At 51.8% G+C, this 18,913-nt stretch overlaps 1 protein-coding gene across 5 annotated transcripts in view; it reads right to left on the bottom strand.

Moving 5' to 3' along the window:
- The window catches only part of PARP10 (poly(ADP-ribose) polymerase family member 10), a 103,764-nt gene that overhangs the window by 25,787 nt on the left and 59,064 nt on the right, over positions 1-18,913 (bottom strand). For all 5 annotated transcript variants that reach the window (XM_075584313.1, XM_075584312.1, XM_075584315.1 and 2 more), the window contains 2 exons: positions 14,414-15,360; positions 2,383-2,595 (listed from right to left, as the gene is read on the bottom strand). In XM_075584313.1, coding sequence (XP_075440428.1) covers positions 2,383-2,595; positions 14,414-15,360 — 1,160 coding nt within the window. The remainder of the gene's footprint in view (positions 1-2,382; positions 2,596-14,413; positions 15,361-18,913) is intronic.

Below are 18,913 nucleotides of genomic sequence, written 5' to 3'. Positions count from 1 at the left end.
GAGCGGGGGCACAGGGAGTCACAGTGCGGGGGGCACAGGGAGTCACAGTGCGGGGGGCACAGGGAGTCACAGTGCGGGGGGCACAGGGAGATAGTGCGGGGGGCACAGGCAGTCAGAGCGGGGGGCACAGGGAGTCACAGTGCGGGGGCACAGGGAGTCACAGTGCGGGTGCACAGGGAGTCACAGTGCGGGGGGCACAGGGAGTCAGAGCGGGGGGCACAGGGAGTCACAGAGCGGGGGGCACAGGGAGTGACAGAGGGTGGGCATAGGGAGACACAGTGCGGGGGGCACAGGGAGTCACAGTGCGGGGGGCACAGGGAGTCACAGAGCGGGGGGCACAGGGAGTCACAGAGCGGGGGCACAGGGATTCACAGTGCGGGGGGCACAGGGAGACACAGTGCGGGGGGCACAGGGAGACAGTGCGGGGGGCACAGAGCGGGGGCACAGGGAGTCACAGTGCGGGGGGCACAGGGAGTCACAGTGCGGGGGGCACAGGGAGTCACAGTGCGGGGGCACAGGGAGTCACAGTGCGGGGGGCACAGGGAGTCACAGAGCGGGGGCACAGGGAGACACAGAGCGGGGGCACAGGAACTTACAGAGCGGGGGGCACAGGGAGACACAGTGCGGGGGGCGCAGGGAGACACAGTGCGGGGGGCACAGGGAGACACAGTGCGGGGGGCACAGGGAGTCACAGAGCGGGGCACAGGGAGTCACAGAGCGGGGGGCACAGGGAGTCACAGAGCGGGGGGCACAGGGAGTCACAGTGCGGGGGGCACAGGTAGACACAGAGCGGGGGCACAGGGAGTCACAGTGCGGGGGGCACAGGGAGTCACAGAACGGGGGCACAGGGAGTCACAGTGCGGGGGGCACAGGGATTCACAGTGCGGGGGGCACAGGGAGACACAGTGCGGGGGGCACAGGGAGTCACAGTGCGGGGGGCACAGGGAGACACAGTGCGGGGGGCACAGGGAGTCACAGAGCGGGGCACAGGGAGTCACAGTGCGGGGGCACAGGGATTCACAGTGCGGGGGGCACAGGGAGACACAGTGCGGGGGGCACAGGGAGACAGTGCGGGGGGCACAGAGCGGGGGCACAGGGATTCACAGTGCGGGGGGCACAGGGAGACACAGTGCGGGGGGCACAGGGAGTCACAGTGCGGGGGGCACAGGGAGACACAGTGCGGGGGGCACAGGGAGTCACAGAGCGGGGCACAGGGAGTCACAGTGCGGGGGCACAGGGATTCACAGTGCGGGGGGCACAGGGAGACACAGTGCGGGGGGCACAGGGAGACAGTGCGGGGGGCACAGAGCGGGGGCACAGGGAGTCACAGTGCGGGGGGCACAGGGAGTCACAGAGCGGGGGGCACAGGGAGACACAGTGCGGGGGGCGCAGGGAGACACAGTGCGGGGGGCACAGGGAGACAGTGTGGGGGGCACAGGGAGACACAGTGCGGGGGGCACAGGGAGTCACAGAGCGGGGCACAGGGAGTCACAGAGCGGGGGGCACAAGGAGTCACAGAGCGGGGGGCACAGGGAGTCACAGAGCGGGGGGCACAGGGAGACACAGTGCGGGGGGCACAGGGAGACACAGTGCGGGGGGCACAGGGAGTCACAGAGCGGGGGGCACAGGGAGTCACAGTGCGGGGGGCACAGGGAGACACAGAGCGTGGGCACAAGGAGGCACAGTGCGGGGGCACAGGGAGACACAGTGCGGGGGGCACAGGGAGACACAGTGCGGGGGGGCACAGGGAGTCACAGAGCGGGGGGCACAGGGAGTCACAGTGCGGGGGGGCACAGGGAGTCACAGAGCGTTGGCACAGGGAGTCACAGAGCGGGGGGCACAAGGAGTCACAGAGCGGGGGGCACAGGGAGTCACAGAGCGGGGGGCACAGGGAGACACAGTGCGGGGGGCACAGGGAGACACAGTGCGGGGGGGCACAGGGAGTCACAGAGCGGGGGGCACAGGGAGACACAGTGCGGGGGGCACAGGGAGACACAGTGCGGGGGGGCACAGGGAGTCACAGTGCGGGGGGCACAGGGAGTCACAGAGCGGGGGGCACAGGGAGTCACAGAGCGGGGGGCACAGGGAGACACAGTGCGGGGGGCACAGGGAGACACAGTGCGGGGGGGCACAGGGAGTCACAGTGCGGGGGGCACAGGGAGACACAGAGCGGGGGCACAGGGAGACACAGAGCGGGGGGCACAGGGAGACACAGTGCGGGGGGCACAGGGAGTCACAGAGCGGGGGGCACAGGGAGTCACAGTGCGGGGGGCACAGGGAGACACAGAGCGGGGGGCACAGGGAGACACAGAGCGGGGGGCACAGGGAGACACAGAGCGGGGGGCACAGGGAGACACAGTAAGGGGCACAGGGAGATTTCACCTCAGACTTGAGCACCGTCCAGCTGATCTCCGACGTGTCGATGACGCACTGACACTGGCGCTCAATGCCGCGCAGAATCTGCTGCCCCTCCTCCCCCAGCAGGAACACAGATACCCCGGGGAGGTCCAAGGTGACAGAGTCAGAGGACAGAGAGGTCACAATGTGCTGGAGAAGTTCCACCACAGCCTGGCAGGAAGAGACGTCTCCTGAGACCTGGGGAGAGGACAGAGAGACAGACTGAGGAGGGAGGGGAGAGGGGGGGAGAGGACAGAGAGACAGACTGAGGAGGGAGGGGAGAGAGGAGAGAGGGGGGGAGAGAGGGGGGGGAGAGGACAGAGAGACAGACTGAGGAGGGAGGGGAGAGAGGGGGGGAGAGAGGACCGAGAGACAGACTGAGGAGGGAGGGGAGAGAGGGGGGACAGGGGGGGGAGGAGGGGGAGAGAGGACAGAGAGACAGACTTAGGAGGGAGGAGAGAGTCAGAGAGAGGGGAGGGGGGGGAGAGAATAGGAACAGAGAGGGGGAGGCAGAGAGAGAGGGGGGAGAGAGAATAGGAACAGAGAGGGGGAGGCAGAGGCGGAGAGAGGGGGGGGGAGAGAATAGGAACAGAGAGGGGGAGGCAGAGGAGGGAGTCAGAGAAAGGGGAGGGGGGGGAGAGAATAGGAACAGAGAGGGGGAGGCAGAGGCGGAGGAGGAGAGAGGGGGTGAAGAGAATAGGAACAGAGAGGGGGATACAGAGGCGGAGGAGGAGAGAGGGGGGGGGAAGAGAATAGGAACAGAGAGGGGGAGGCGGAGGAGGGAGTCAGAGAGAGGTGGGGGGGAGAGAAAAAGAATAGGAACAGAGAGAGGGAGACAGAGGCGGAGGAGGAGAGAGGGGGGGAGAGAAAGAGAATAGGAACAGAGAGGGGGAGGCAGAGGCGGAGAGAGGGGAGAGAAAGAGAATAGGAACAGAGAGGGGGAGGCAGAGGCGGAGGAGGAGAGAGGGGAGAGAAAGAGAATAGGAACAGAGAGGGGGAGACAGAGGCGGAGGAGAGAGAGGGGGGGAAGAGAATAGGAACAGAGAGGGAGAGACAGAGGCGGAGGAGGAGAGGGGGGAGGAGAGAAAGAGAATAGGAACAGAAAGGGGGAGACAGAGGCGGAGGAGGAGAGAGGGGGGCAGAGAATAGGAATAGAGAGGGGGAGGCAGAGGAGGGAGTCAGAGAGAGGGGGGAGAGAAAGAGAATAGGAACAGAGAGGGGGAGGCAGAGGCGGCAGAGGAGAGAGGGGGGGGGGGAGAGAATAGGAACATAGAGGGGGCGACAGAGGCGGATGAGGAGAGAGGGGGGGTAGAGAATAGGAACAGAGAGGGGGAGGCAGAGGAGGGAGTCAGAGAGAGGTGGGGGGGAGAGAAAGAGAATAGGAACAGAGAGGGGGAGTGTCACGGTAGGTTATGACAAGATATAATGAACACCAAATATCTGGGTTGAACTGAACGAGGCTTAGATATAATAAAATATATTTATTCCTTAAATAAGGTGAACACAGCAATATAGTACAATTAACAGACAAGAAGGTAACACTTACTTAGGGTTGGGGGATGGAGAAGTATCAGCTAGCAATTCTCCAGCAATCCGGTGACATTCCAGGTGGAATCAGAAGCACAACTAAAAACTGTAGGGTTGACCCAGTTTATATACCTGTGTAACCCTATTCTTAACATTGAATACAGACTATTGGTGAACAATTATCTGTATCCAATCCCTAACGTGGAGACACAGATTAACCCATGCCCCCCAGCTAATTAGCCCATGTGTACTGGGACTCTATGGGTAGCCCCATAATTAAATCAGGGGCGACGACCAATCTACCAAATGAAGTATCTGCATTGTTTGTAGGTGTAGACATAACACTTACAAACCACTCCAGTTTGATGATTCTCTGCCCTCAGGTAACAATTAGAGTGGCAGAGTCTGTTGATTAGTACTTGGTCTGTTGATTAGTACTTAGTGTAAACAATCAGGGCAGTTACCTTTTGATCACAGTGCTTAGGCTCAATCAGCCGGCTGCCCTTCATGACCTATTAGCATAGCAGATGGCGTCTGCATTTTCAGAACAGATCCAAAATACCAAACATATACTCTTTAATATCTACCCATATTAATAAGTTCCATTCTGGTGGGCTCAGTGGGTCGAAATTTGCCAGTTCTTAATGCCTACAGTGACTCCACATATTGGCCAAATATCAACTCTCTGCGATCTCCAGAACTGGAGATACAGAAATGCACTTTAAAACATTAAAATACAGGATTATAATGAAACATGGGAACAGGGGAACATATATTTTCATGACATGACAAGGTGTAAGCCACATTCCTGGACCGCAGTCCAGTTAACCCCTTGCCTCCCTGATGAGGTCAGGGGGTGGCCATATGGGGTGCAACCCCTTTAATACCGGGCCAACCCCCCTCTCCCTCTACACCTCCCCTTCTTAATGGGTGACCTGTGGCCCACTGGCCCTAACGGGGAGTGGGGCACTGCTGGCACCTTTAACGAACTCAGTCTCAGAGGGATAGTCCTGACGTGAAAGTCCATCAGCATTGCTGCTTTCACTACCCTTTTTGTGCTGAATAGTAAACTCGAATTCTTGCAAGGCCAAGCTCCACCGTAGCAATTTGGCATTCTCCCCTGATGCCCTCTGCAGCCAACTCAGGGGCTTGTGGTCTGTGAGGACCGTGAAAGCCCTTCCATACACATAGGGCTGGAGTTTTTTGAGTGCCCACACAATGGCCAGGCACTCTTTCTCAATGGTGGCATAGGCCACTTCTCTGGGGAGTAGTTTTCGGCTGAGGTACACCACAAGGTGCTCTCTACCGTCGTCCCCCACTTGGCTCAACACAGCCCCAATGCCATAGTCCGAGGCATCAGTCTGTATAAGGAAATGTTTGGTATAGTCTGGGGCAGCCAGTATGGGGGCCCCAGCAAGCGCAGTTTTCAGTGCCTGGAAAGCAGTTTCACCGGCAGGAGTCCAGGTGATAAGCACAGGCAGTTGCTTCTTGGTCAGATCAGTCAGGGGTTTGGCCACGGCGCTGTAATGTGGGACAAACTTCCTATAGTACCCTGCGGTGACCAAAAATGCCATGACCTGTTTCTTGGTTTTTGGAACAGGCCACTGAGCTATGGCTTCTACCTTGGCTGGCTCTGGTTTGAGGTGCCCTCCACCCACCCTGTGCCCTAAGTACAGGACCTCTGCCATCCCTACCATACACTTAGTGGGTTTCAAGGTAAGCCCAGCCTCCCTGATCCTTTCCAGCACCGCAGCTACATGTCCTAAGTGGGAGTCCCAGGAATTACTAAAGACAGCAATGTCATCTAAGTAAGCCCTGGCATAGCTCTGCATCCCTTCCAGTAACCTATTGACCAGGCGTTGGAAGGTAGCCGGGGCATTCTTCCTCCCAAATGGCATCACCAAAAACTCATGGAGGCCACTTGGAGTGATGAATGCTGACTTCTCCCTAGCCTCCAGGGTCAGTGGGATTTGCCAATAGCCTTTGCTCAAATCCATGGTGGTCAGATACTTTGCCCCCGCGAGTTCATCCAGTAACTCATCCATCGGGGCATGGGATAGGCACCTGACACCGTCCCAGCATTGAGCAAGCGGTAGTCCACACAAAACCGGGTGGTCTTGTCCTTTTTAGGAACTAGGACTATCGGGCTTGCCCAATGACTCTGGGACGGAGTAATTACCCCTAGTGTCAGCATCTCCTCTATCTCCCTTTCCATACTGGTCTTGACCTCTGCTGACACTATAAGCGTGCTTATGCAGAGGCTGCAGGTCCCCTGTGTGCACTGGGTGTTTTGTGAGATGTGTGGTCCCTGGCATGTCAGTGAAGAGGGCCCTATACTTAGCTAGCATGTCCCTGGCTTCTCCCTTCTGCCTAGCACTCAACTGTGCCCCGATCTCTACCTGCTCCACAGTGTTTCCTTGCCTAGCCTCCCCTAGGAGATCAGGCAGAGCATTGCTCGGCGGATCCTCCAGCAGTGGGCTACAAATGGCCATTACTGCTCCCATACTCGGTGCTCTGTATTCCTTTAACATATTAATGTGATATGTCTTGTGCCTCTCAGGCTCTACTTGTACAAGGTAGTTGCACTCATTCACCTTTCGGATAACCGAGTACGGTCCCGACCAGGCAGCCATCAGCTTGTTCTCCCGAGTGGGTTTGAGAACAAGCACCTGCTGTCCTGGGATGAATTCCCTGCTACGGGCCTGCTGGTCATACCATTGCTTCTGCTTGGTCTGAGCAGCCCTGAGGTGGTCCTGGGCCACCCCCATAAGCATCTCTAACCGGTCTCTGAGATCTACTACATACTGGATCACTGAAGCATCAGTAGCAGTAGCCTCCTCTTCCCATCCCTCATGGAATAGGTCCAGAGGTCCACGTACCCTGCGGCCATATAGTAGCTCGAAGGGGGAAAAGCCTGTAGATTCCTGCGGTACCTCTCGGTATGCAAACAGCAAGTGCTGCAGGTGAATCTCCCAGTCTTTCCCCTCCGCCTCTATAAAGGTCCGAAGCATCTGCTTCAGGGTACCATTAAACCTCTCACATAATCCGTTTGTCTGGGGATGGTAAGGGGTAGTGCGCTGGTGCTGTACACCGCAGGCATCCCAGAGACAATGTACGTGATAGGTGACAGTACATCTGAGAGTTGAGGTGATGTGACAGTGAGGGAGGTGACAGTACATCTGAGAGTTGAGGTGATGTGACAGTGCAGGAGGTGACAGTACATGTGACAGTTAAGGTGATGTGACAGTGAGGGAGGTGATAGGTGACAGTACATGTGACAGTTGAGGTGATGTGACAGTGAGGGAGGTGATAGGTGACAGCTGACAGTGGTGGTGATGTGACAGTGATAGTGAGGGAGGTGACAGGTGACAGTACATGTGACAGTTGAGGTGATGTGACAGTGAGGGAGGTGATAGGTGACAGCTGACAGTGGTGGTGATGTGACAGTGACAGTGTGGGAGGTGACAGGTGACAGTACATGAGATGATGTGACAGTGTGGGAGGTGACAGTACATGAGATGATGTGACAGTGTGGGAGGTGACAGTACATGAGATGATGTGACAGTGTGGGAGGTGACAGGTGACAGTACATGTGACAGTTGGGAAATAACTTGGGGATATTTGGGCTCGAAATCCAGGCGTCCGGGGGACACGGGGAAGCCCCGGTGTAATTCACCCTGCGTACCGGCAAATCATGCCTGCTCGCTGGGGAGAATTAAATGACTACCGGCAACTGTGGCCCCCCAACTCCTGCAACCAAAATAATTGTATTTCCACCCAAATATCCCCCTAAATCTGACACACAAGAAATGTCACAGTTCTAGGGCTAAGGGAACATGAAATGGGAAAACACAGGGTCATTTTATTCTCCAGCATGTGTTATCCCGGGTCCCTGGCTTATGGGGGTACCAGGGACCCCACGGATTCAGGGGTAACCAGCGGGTTTAACCTTTCTTAGATAGCCTGGTTACCCCCTCCCGCCACAGTGACAGTATGGGAGGTGACAGTAAATGAGATGATGTGACAGTGACAGTGTGGGAGGTGACAGGTGAGTACATGAGATGATGTGACAGTGACAGTGTGGGAGGTGACAGGTGACAGTACATGAGATGATGTGACAGTGTGGGAGGTGACGGTACATGAGATGATGTGACAGTGTGGGAGGTTACAGTACATGAGATGATGTGACAGTGTGGGAGGTGACAGATGACAGTAAATGAGATGATGTGACAGTGACAGTATGGGAGGTGACAGTACATGAGATGATGTGACAGTGACAGTGTGGGAGGTGACAGTACATGAGATGATGTGACAGTGACAGTGTGGGAGGTGACAGTACATGAGATGATGTGACAGTGTGGGAGGTGACAGTACATGAGATGATGCGACAGCGTGGGAGGTGACAGGTGACAGTACATGAGATGATGTGACAGTGTGGAAGGTGACAGTACATGAGATGATAACAGTGACAGCGTGGGAGGTGACAGGTGACAGTATATGAGATGATGTGACAGTGACAGTGTGGGAGGTGACAGTACATGACATGATGTGACAGTGTGGGAGGTGACAGTACATGAGATGATGTGACAGTGTGGGAGGTGACAGATGACAGTACATGAGATGATGTGACAGTGACAGTATGGGAGGTGACAGTAAATGAGATGATGTGACAGTGACAGTGTGGGAGGTGACAGGTGACAGTACATGAGATGATGTGACAGTGACAGTGTGGGAGGTGACAGTACATGAGATGATGTGACAGTGACAGTGTGGGAGGTGACAGGTGACAGTACATGAGATGATGTGACAGTGTGGAAGGTGACTGTACATGAGATGATAACAGTGACAGCGTGGGAGGTGACAGGTGACAGTATATGAGATGATGTGACAGTGACAGTGTGGGAGGTGACAGTACATGACATGATGTGACAGTGTGGGAGGTGACAGTACATGAGATGATGTGACAGTGTGGGAGGTGACAGATGACAGTACATGAGATGATGTGACAGTGACAGTATGGGAGGTGACAGTAAATGAGATGATGTGACAGTGACAGTGTGGGAGGTGACAGTACATGAGATGATGTGACAGTGACAGTGTGGGAGGTGACAGTACATGAGATGATGTGACAGTGACAGTGTGGGAGGTGACAGTAAATGAGATGATGTGACAGTGACAGTGTGGGAGGTGACAGGTGACAGTACATGAGATGATGTGACAGTGTGGGAGGTGACAGTACATGAGATGATGTGACAGTGTGGGAGGTGACAGGTGACAGTACATGTGACAGTTGGGAAATAACTTGGGGATATTTGGGCTCGAAATCCAGGCGTCCGGGGGACACGGGGAAGCCCCGGTGTAATTCACCCTGCGTACCGGCAAATCATGCCTGCTCGCTGGGGAGAATTAAATGACTACCGGCAACTGTGGCCCCCCAACTCCTGCAACCAAAATAATTGTATTTCCACCCAAATATCCCCCTAAATCTGACACACAAGAAATGTCACAGTTCTAGGGCTAAGGGAACATGAAATGGGAAAACACAGGGTCATTTTATTCTCCAGCATGTGTTATCCCGGGTCCCTGGCTTATGGGGGTACCAGGGACCCCACGGATTCAGGGGTAACCAGCGGGTTTAACCTTTCTTAGATAGCCTGGTTACCCCCTCCCGCCACAGTGACAGTATGGGAGGTGACAGTAAATGAGATGATGTGACAGTGACAGTGTGGGAGGTGACAGGTGAGTACATGAGATGATGTGACAGTGACAGTGTGGGAGGTGACAGGTGACAGTACATGAGATGATGTGACAGTGTGGGAGGTGACGGTACATGAGATGATGTGACAGTGTGGGAGGTTACAGTACATGAGATGATGTGACAGTGTGGGAGGTGACAGATGACAGTAAATGAGATGATGTGACAGTGACAGTATGGGAGGTGACAGTACATGAGATGATGTGACAGTGACAGTGTGGGAGGTGACAGTACATGAGATGATGTGACAGTGACAGTGTGGGAGGTGACAGTACATGAGATGATGTGACAGTGTGGGAGGTGACAGTACATGAGATGATGCGACAGCGTGGGAGGTGACAGGTGACAGTACATGAGATGATGTGACAGTGTGGAAGGTGACAGTACATGAGATGATAACAGTGACAGCGTGGGAGGTGACAGGTGACAGTATATGAGATGATGTGACAGTGACAGTGTGGGAGGTGACAGTACATGACATGATGTGACAGTGTGGGAGGTGACAGTACATGAGATGATGTGACAGTGTGGGAGGTGACAGATGACAGTACATGAGATGATGTGACAGTGACAGTATGGGAGGTGACAGTAAATGAGATGATGTGACAGTGACAGTGTGGGAGGTGACAGGTGACAGTACATGAGATGATGTGACAGTGACAGTGTGGGAGGTGACAGTACATGAGATGATGTGACAGTGACAGTGTGGGAGGTGACAGGTGACAGTACATGAGATGATGTGACAGTGTGGAAGGTGACTGTACATGAGATGATAACAGTGACAGCGTGGGAGGTGACAGGTGACAGTATATGAGATGATGTGACAGTGACAGTGTGGGAGGTGACAGTACATGACATGATGTGACAGTGTGGGAGGTGACAGTACATGAGATGATGTGACAGTGTGGGAGGTGACAGATGACAGTACATGAGATGATGTGACAGTGACAGTATGGGAGGTGACAGTAAATGAGATGATGTGACAGTGACAGTGTGGGAGGTGACAGTACATGAGATGATGTGACAGTGACAGTGTGGGAGGTGACAGTACATGAGATGATGTGACAGTGACAGTGTGGGAGGTGACAGTAAATGAGATGATGTGACAGTGACAGTGTGGGAGGTGACAGATGACAGTACATGAGATGATGTGACAGTGACAGTATGGGAGGTGACAGTAAATGAGATGATGTGACAGTGACAGTGTGGGAGGTGACAGATGACAGTACATGAGATGATGTGACAGTGACAGTGTGGGAGGTGACGGTACATGAGATGATGTGACAGTGTGGGAGGTGACAGTACATGAGATGATGTGACAGTGTGGGAGGTGACAGGTGACAGTACATGAGATGATGTGACAGTGACAGTGTGGGAGGTGACAGTACATGAGATGATGTGACAGTGTGGGAGGTGACAGGTGACAGTACATGAGATGATGTGACAGTGACAGTGTGGGAGGTGACGGTACATGAGATGATGTGACAGTGACAGTGTGGGAGGTGACAGTACATGAGATGATGTGACAGTGTGGGAGGTGACAGGTGACAGTACATGAGATGATGTGACAGTGACAGTGTGGGAGGTGACAGTACATGAGATGATGTGACAGTGACAGTGTGGGAGGTGACGGTACATGAGATGATGTGACAGTGTGGGAGGTGACAGTACATGAGATGATGTGACAGTGTGGGAGGTGACAGGTGACAGTACATGAGATGATGTGACAGTGACAGTGTGGGAGGTGACAGTACATGAGATGATGTGACAGTGACAGTGTGGGAGGTGACAGGTGACAGTACATGAGATGATGTGACAGTGTGGGAGGTGACAGGTGACAGTACATGAGATGATGTGACAGTGACAGTGTGGGAGGTGACAGGTGACAGTACATGAGATGATGTGACTGTGTGGGAGGTGACAGTTGACAGTACATGAGATGATGTGACAGTGACAGTGTGGGAGGTGACAGTACATGAGATGATGTGACTGTGTGGGAGGTGACAGTACATGAGATGATGTGACTGTGTGGAAGGTGACAGTTGACAGTACATGAGATGAGGTGACAGTTGACAGTACATGAGATGATGTGACAGTGTGGGAGGTGACACGTGACAGTACATGAGATGATGTGACAGTGACAGCGTGGGAGGTGACAGATGGCAGTACATGAGATGATGTGACAGTGATAGTGTGGGAGATGACAGTACATGAGATGATGTGACAGTGACAGCGTGGGAGGTGACAATGGATGAGATGATGTGACAGTGTGGTAGGTGATAGGTGACAGTACATGAGATGATGTGACAGTGACAGTGTGGGAGGTGACAGGTGACAGTACATGAGATGATGCGACAGTGACAGTGTGGGAGGTGACAGTACATGAGATGATGTGACAGTGTGGGAGGTGACAGGTGACAGTACATGCTATAATGTGACAGTGACAGTGTGGGAGGTGACAGTACATGAGATGATGTGACAGTGTGGGAGGTGACAGTACATGAGATGATGTGACAGTGACAGTGACAGCGTGAGAGGTGACGGTACATGAGATGATGTGACAGTGATAGTATTGGAGGTGACAGTACATGAGATGATGTGACAGTGACAGTGTGGGAGGTGACAGGTGACAGTACATGAGATGATGTGACAGTGACAGCGTGGGAGGTGACAGTACATGAGATGATGTGACAGTGACAGTGTGGGAGGTGACAGGTGACAGTACATGAGATGATGTGACAGTGTGGGAGGTGACAGTACATGAGATGATGTGACAGTGACAGTGTGGGAGGTGACAGGTGACAGTACATGAGATGATGTGACTGTGTGGGAGGTGACAGTTGACAGTACATGAGATGATGTGACAGTGACAGTGTGGGAGGTGACAGGTGAGTACATGAGATGATGTGACAGTGACAGTGTGGGAGGTGACAGTACATGAGATGATGTGACTGTGTGGGAGGTGACAGTACATGAGATGATGTGACTGTGTGGGAGGTGACAGTTGACAGTACATGAGATGATGTGACAGTGTGGGAGGTGACACGTGACAGTACATGAGATGATGTGACAGTGACAGCGTGGGATTTGACAGATGGCAGTACATGAGATGATGTGACAGTGATAGTGTGGGAGATGACAGTACATGAGATGATGTGACAGTGTGGGAGGTGACACGTGACAGTACATGAGATGATGTGACAGTGACAGCGTGGGAGGTGACAGATGACAGTACATGAGATGATGTGATAGTGACAGTGTGGGAGATGACAGATGACAGTACATGAGATGATGTGACAGTGACATCGTGGGAGGTGACAATGGATGAGATGATGTGACAGTGTGGTAGGTGATAGGTGACAGTACATGAGATGATGTGACAGTGACAGTGTGGGAGGTGACAGGTGACAGTACATGAGATGATGCGACAGTGACAGTGTGGGAGGTGACAGTACATGAGATGATGTGACAGTGTGGGAGGTGACAGTACATGAGATGATGTGACAGTGACAGTGTGGGAGGTGACAGTACATGAGATGATGTGACAGTGACAGTGTGGGAGGTGACAGGTGACAGTACATGAGATGATGTGACAGTGTGGGAGGTGACAGTACATGAGATGATGTGACAGAGACAGCGTGGGAGGTGACAGATGACAGTACATGAGATGATTTGACAGTGACAGTGTGGGAGGTGACAGGTGACAGTATATGAGATGATGTGACAGTGACAGTATGGGAGGTGACAGTGACAGTATGGGAGGTGACAGGTGACAGTACATGAGATAATGTGACAGTGACAGCGTGAGAGGTGACGGTACATGAGATGATGTGACAGTGATAGTATTGGAGGTGACAGTACATGAGATGATGTGACAGTGACAGTGTGGGAGGTGACAGGTGACAGTACATGAGATGATGTGACAGTGACGGTGTGGGAGGTGACAGTACATGCGATGATGCGACAGTGTGGGAGGTGACAGTACATGAGATGATGCGACAGTGTGGGAGGTGACAGTACATGCGATGATGCGACAGTGTGGGAGGTGACAGTACATGAGATGATGCGACAGTGTGGGAGGTGACAGTACATGAGATGATGTGACAGTGTGGGAGGTGACAGTACATGAGATGATGTGACAGTGTGGGAGGTGACAGTACATGAGATGATGTGACAGTGACGGTGTGGGAGGTGACAGTACATGAGATGATGTGACAGTGACAGTGTGGGAGGTGACAGTACATGCGATGATGCGACAGTGTGATAGGTGACAGTACATGCGGTGATGCGACAGTGGGGGAGGTGACAGTACATGAGATGATGCGACAGTGACAGCGTGGGAGGTGACAGGTGACAGTACATGAGATGATGTGACAGTGTGGGAGGTGACAGTACATGAGATGATGCGACAGTGTGGGAGGTGACAGTACATGAGATGATGTGACAGTGACAGTGTGGGAGGTGACAGGTGACAGTACATGAGATGATGTGACAGTGTGGGAGGTGACAGTACATGAGATGATGTGACAGTGACAGTGTGGGAGGTGACAGGTGACAGTACATGAGATGATGTGACAGTGACAGTGTGGGAGGTGACAGTACATGAGATGATGTGACAGTGACAGTGTGGGAGGTGACAGGTGACAGTACATGAGATGATGTGACAGTGACAGTGTGGGAGGTGACAGTACATGAGATGATGTGACAGTGTGGGAGGTGACAGGTGACACTCACTCTGAAGCCAGTCTTGTTCCCTCCCTCCAGCGGTACGATTATCACCTCGTCCATCATGGCCAGCAGCTCGTGCTGATATTCCTGCAGGAAACGTAGCTCTGCCGGATGCAGGGAGACCTCCACCTCTTGCAGGGACCTCCTGCCTGACCGTGTGTCCTCAGCCATCATCAGAGAGTCACCGACCCTCAAATTCCACACCGGAGCAAGGTCATCCGGGGTCTGTGACAGCACCTCGCTCTGCCACATAGTCCCGCTCTGCCCCTGCGTCTCGCCCTGCACTGCGCTCTGCCCCATAGTCCCGCTCTGCCCCTGCGTCTCGCCCTGCACTGCGCTCTGACCCTGAGTCCCGCTCTGCACCGTGCTCTGCCTCTGCGTCTTGCCCTGCACTGCGCTCTGCCCCTGAGTCCCGCTCTGCACCGTGCTCTGCCCCTGCGTCTTGCCCTGCACTGCGCTCTGCCCCTGAGTCCCGCTCTGCACCGCGCTCTGCTCCCTTTGCCCCACGTACTGCCCGTGATTCTCGCTGTGCCCCGGAGTCTTGCTCTGCACCGTGTTCTGCCCCCGAGTCTCACTCTGCACCGTGCTCTGCCCCTCAGTCTTGCTCTGCACCGTGTTCTGCCCCTCAGTCTCGCTCTGCACCGTGCTCTGCCCCTGCGTCTCGCCCTGCACTGCGCTCTGCCCCTGAGTCCCGCTCTGCATCGTGCTCTGCCCTTGAGTCTCGCCCTGCACTGCGCTCTGCACCACTCTCTCCACATGCGTCTCTCTCTGCACATGCGACTCGCTCTGCACAGTGCTCTGCCCCCGAGTCACGCTCTGCACATGTGTCCCGCTCTGCACATGCGTGTCTGTACCACGTGACTCTGCGGGGTACAGCAGTGCCGGGTAATACGGGGACAGGAGGAGCTCGGAGTTCTGCAAGGAGTGCGGTCTGCTCACAACACGCCCGACCACTGAAACACAGACACAGAACATACATTTAACACGTAACAGCACACGGTCAGTATGTGTGTCACAGCTTTATACATACAGTATATAGTTACATAGTTACATAGTAGATGAGGTTGAAAAAAGACGTACGTCCATCAAGTACAACCTATGCTAAATTTAGACAACAGATACTTTATCCTATATCTATACTTACTTATTGATCCCGAGGAAGGCAAACAAAAAAACCCCATTAAGGGGAAAAATAAATACTTCCTGGCTCCAAGAATTGGCAATCGGATTAATCCCTGGATCAACATCCTTCCCATGTATACTTATTTGGTATATCCCTGTATACCTTTCCTTTCTAAAGAGATGTCCAACCTTTTTTTTTTAACAAATCTATTGTATCTGCCATCACAGTCTCCATGGGTAATGAATCCCACACTGTAACTGCCCTTACTGTAAAGAACCCTTTCCTTTGTTGTTAGTGAAATCTCCTTTCCTCCAACCTTAAGGGATGGCCCAGAGTCCTTTGTACTGCCCGTGGGATGAATATTCTTTTGAAAGCTCCTTGTATTGTCCCTGAATATATTTGTATATAGTTATCATATCCCCTCTTAGACGCCTCTTTTCTAATGTAAATAAATCTAATTTAGCTAGCCTCTCCTCATAAGTTAGATTGTCCATCCCCTTTATTAATTTGGTGGCTCTTCTCTGCACTCTCTCTAGTTCCATAATGTCTTTTCTTAGGATTGGTGCCCAAAATTGTACTCCATATTCAAGGTGTGGTCTTACTAATGCTTTGTAAAGGGGCATAATTATGTTTACGTCCCTTCCATCCATTGCCCGTTTGATGCAAGATAAGATCTTATTTGCCTTTGCAGCTACTGCATGACATTGGGCACTATTGCTAAGCCTGCAGTCTACAAGCACTCCTAAATCCTTCTCCATCAAGGATTCCCCCAATTTATCCCCATTTAATTTGTAATTCACCTTTTTATTCTTGCATCCCAAATGCATAACCTTACATTTATCTGTATTAGCCATTTACCTGCCCAGGTTTCCAGTCTCTCCAAGTCCTTCTGAAGAGAAATTACATCCTGCTCTGATTCTACTACCTTACACAATTTAGTATCATCAGCAAAGATGGAGACTTTGCTCTCGATCCCAACCTCAAGGTCATTAATAAACAAGTTAAAAAGCAGGGGTCCCAGTACCGATCCTTGAGGTACTCCACTCACGACTTTAGCCCAACCTGAAAAAGTTCCATTTATGACAACCCTCTGTTGTCTGTCCTACAACCAGTTTTCAATCCAGGTGCATATATTATTACTGAGTCCAACTTTCTTTATTTTGTACACCAACCTCTTGTGTGAAACCGTATCAAAAGCCTTTGCAAAATCTAAGTAGACCACATCAACTGCATTACCCTGGTCTAAATTCCTACTTACCTCCTCAAAGAAACAAATAAGGTTAGTTTGGCAAGATCTATCCTTCATAAATCCATGCTGACTATTACTAATAATTTTGTTTTCCATTAAGTATTCCTGAATATTATCCCGTATTAAACCTTCAAATAGTTTCCCCACTATTGATGTATACATACAGTGGTGTGAAAAAGAAAGTACACCCTCTTTGAATTCCTTGGTTTACATATCAGGGAATAATAACAATCATCCGTTCCTTAGCAGGTCTAAAAATTAGGTAAATACAACCTCAGATGAACAACAACACATGACATATTACACTGTGTGTGTGTGTGTGTGTGTGTGTGTGTGTGTGTACATGACATATTACACCGTGTCATGATTTATTTAACAAAAATAAAGCCAGAATGGAGAAGCCATGTGTGAAAAACTAAGTACACCCTTACTGCTTCCATAGGAATTAAGATGCTAAGTAGCAGACAGGTGCTGCTAATCAAATGCCCTTGATTAATTGATCATCAGCAAGTGTTACCACCTCTATAAGAGACAAAGTTTTAGCAGTTTGCTGGTCTGGAGCATTCAGGTGTGTGATAACACAATGCCAAGGAGGAAAGACATCAGCAATGATCTTAGAGAAGCAATTGTTGCTGCCCATCAATCTGGGAAGGGTTATAATGCCATTTCCAAACAATTTAAAGTCCATCATTCTACAGTGAGAAAGATTATTCAAAAGTGGAAAACATTCAAGACAGTTGCCAATCTTCCCAGGAGTGGACGTCCCAGCAAATTCACCACAAGGTCAGACCGTACAATGCTCAGAGAAATTGCAAAAAACCCAAGAGTTACATCTCAGACTCTGCAGGCCTCAGTTAGCATGTTAAATGTTAAAGTTCATGACAGTACAATTAGAAAAAGACTGAACAAGTATGGTTTGTGTGGAAGGCTTGCCAGGAGAAAGCCTCTTGTCTCTAAAAAGAACATGGCAGCACGGCTCAGGTTTGCAAAGGTGCATTTGAACAAACCACAAGACATCTGGAACAATGTCCTTTGGAGAGACGAGACCAAAGTGGAGATGTTTGGCCATAATGCAAAGCGCCACGTTTGGTGAAAACCAAACACAGCATATCAGCACAAACACCTCATACCAACTGTCAAGCACGGTGGTGGAGGGGTGATGATTTGGGCTTGTTTTGCAGCCACAGGACCTGGGAACCTTGAAGTCATTGAGTCGACCATGAACTCCTCTGTATACCAAAGTATTCTAGAGTCAAATATGAGGCCATCTGTCCAACAAATAAAGCTTGTCCGAAATTGGGTCATGCAACAGGACAATGATCCCAAGCACACCAGCAAATCTACAACAGAATGGCTGAAAAAGAAAAGAATCAAGGTGTTGCAATGGCCCAGTCAAAGTCCAGACCTCAACCCGATTGAAATGCTGTGGCTGGACCTTAAGAGAGCTGTGCATAAACAAATGCCCACAAACCCCAATGAACTGAAGCAACGTTGTAAAGAAGAGTGGGCCAAAATTCTTCCACAACGATGTGAGAGACTGATAAAGTCATACAGAAAACGATTACTTCAAGTTATTGCTGCTAAAGGTGGTTCTACAAGCTATTGAATCATAAGGTGTACTTAGTTTTTCACATATAGCGTCTCCATTTTGGCTTTATTTTTGTTAAATAAACCATGACGGTGTAATATGTCATGTGTACACACACACACACACACACACACACACACACACACACACACACACACACACTGTAATATGTCATGTGTTGTTGTTCATCTGAGGTTGTATTTACCTCATTTTAAGACCTGCTAAGGACAGATGATTGTTATTATGTCCTGATATGTAACACCAGGGAATTCAGAGAGGGTGCACTTTCTTTTTCACACCACTGTATGTATATATACACACACACACACACGCACGCACACGCACACGCACACGCACACGCACACAAAGTAAAGTCCCTGCCGTGCAGACTCTCCCTCTTGTTGGTAGGATCACCTCCATGCGTCTTATAGACGCTCCACTCACCCAGCCGGATCTCCAGGAAACAGACAGAAGACACAGCGCACCCCGTATATATACAGTACATATTACAGCGCACCCCGTATATATACAGTACATATTACAGCG

Source organism: Ascaphus truei, unplaced genomic scaffold (genome assembly GCF_040206685.1).
Source record: "Ascaphus truei isolate aAscTru1 unplaced genomic scaffold, aAscTru1.hap1 HAP1_SCAFFOLD_538, whole genome shotgun sequence".
Lineage (NCBI taxonomy): Eukaryota > Metazoa > Chordata > Amphibia > Anura > Ascaphidae > Ascaphus > Ascaphus truei.
Note: the sequence above shows the minus strand (reverse complement) of the source record. Positions and strands in the feature narration are given on the sequence as shown.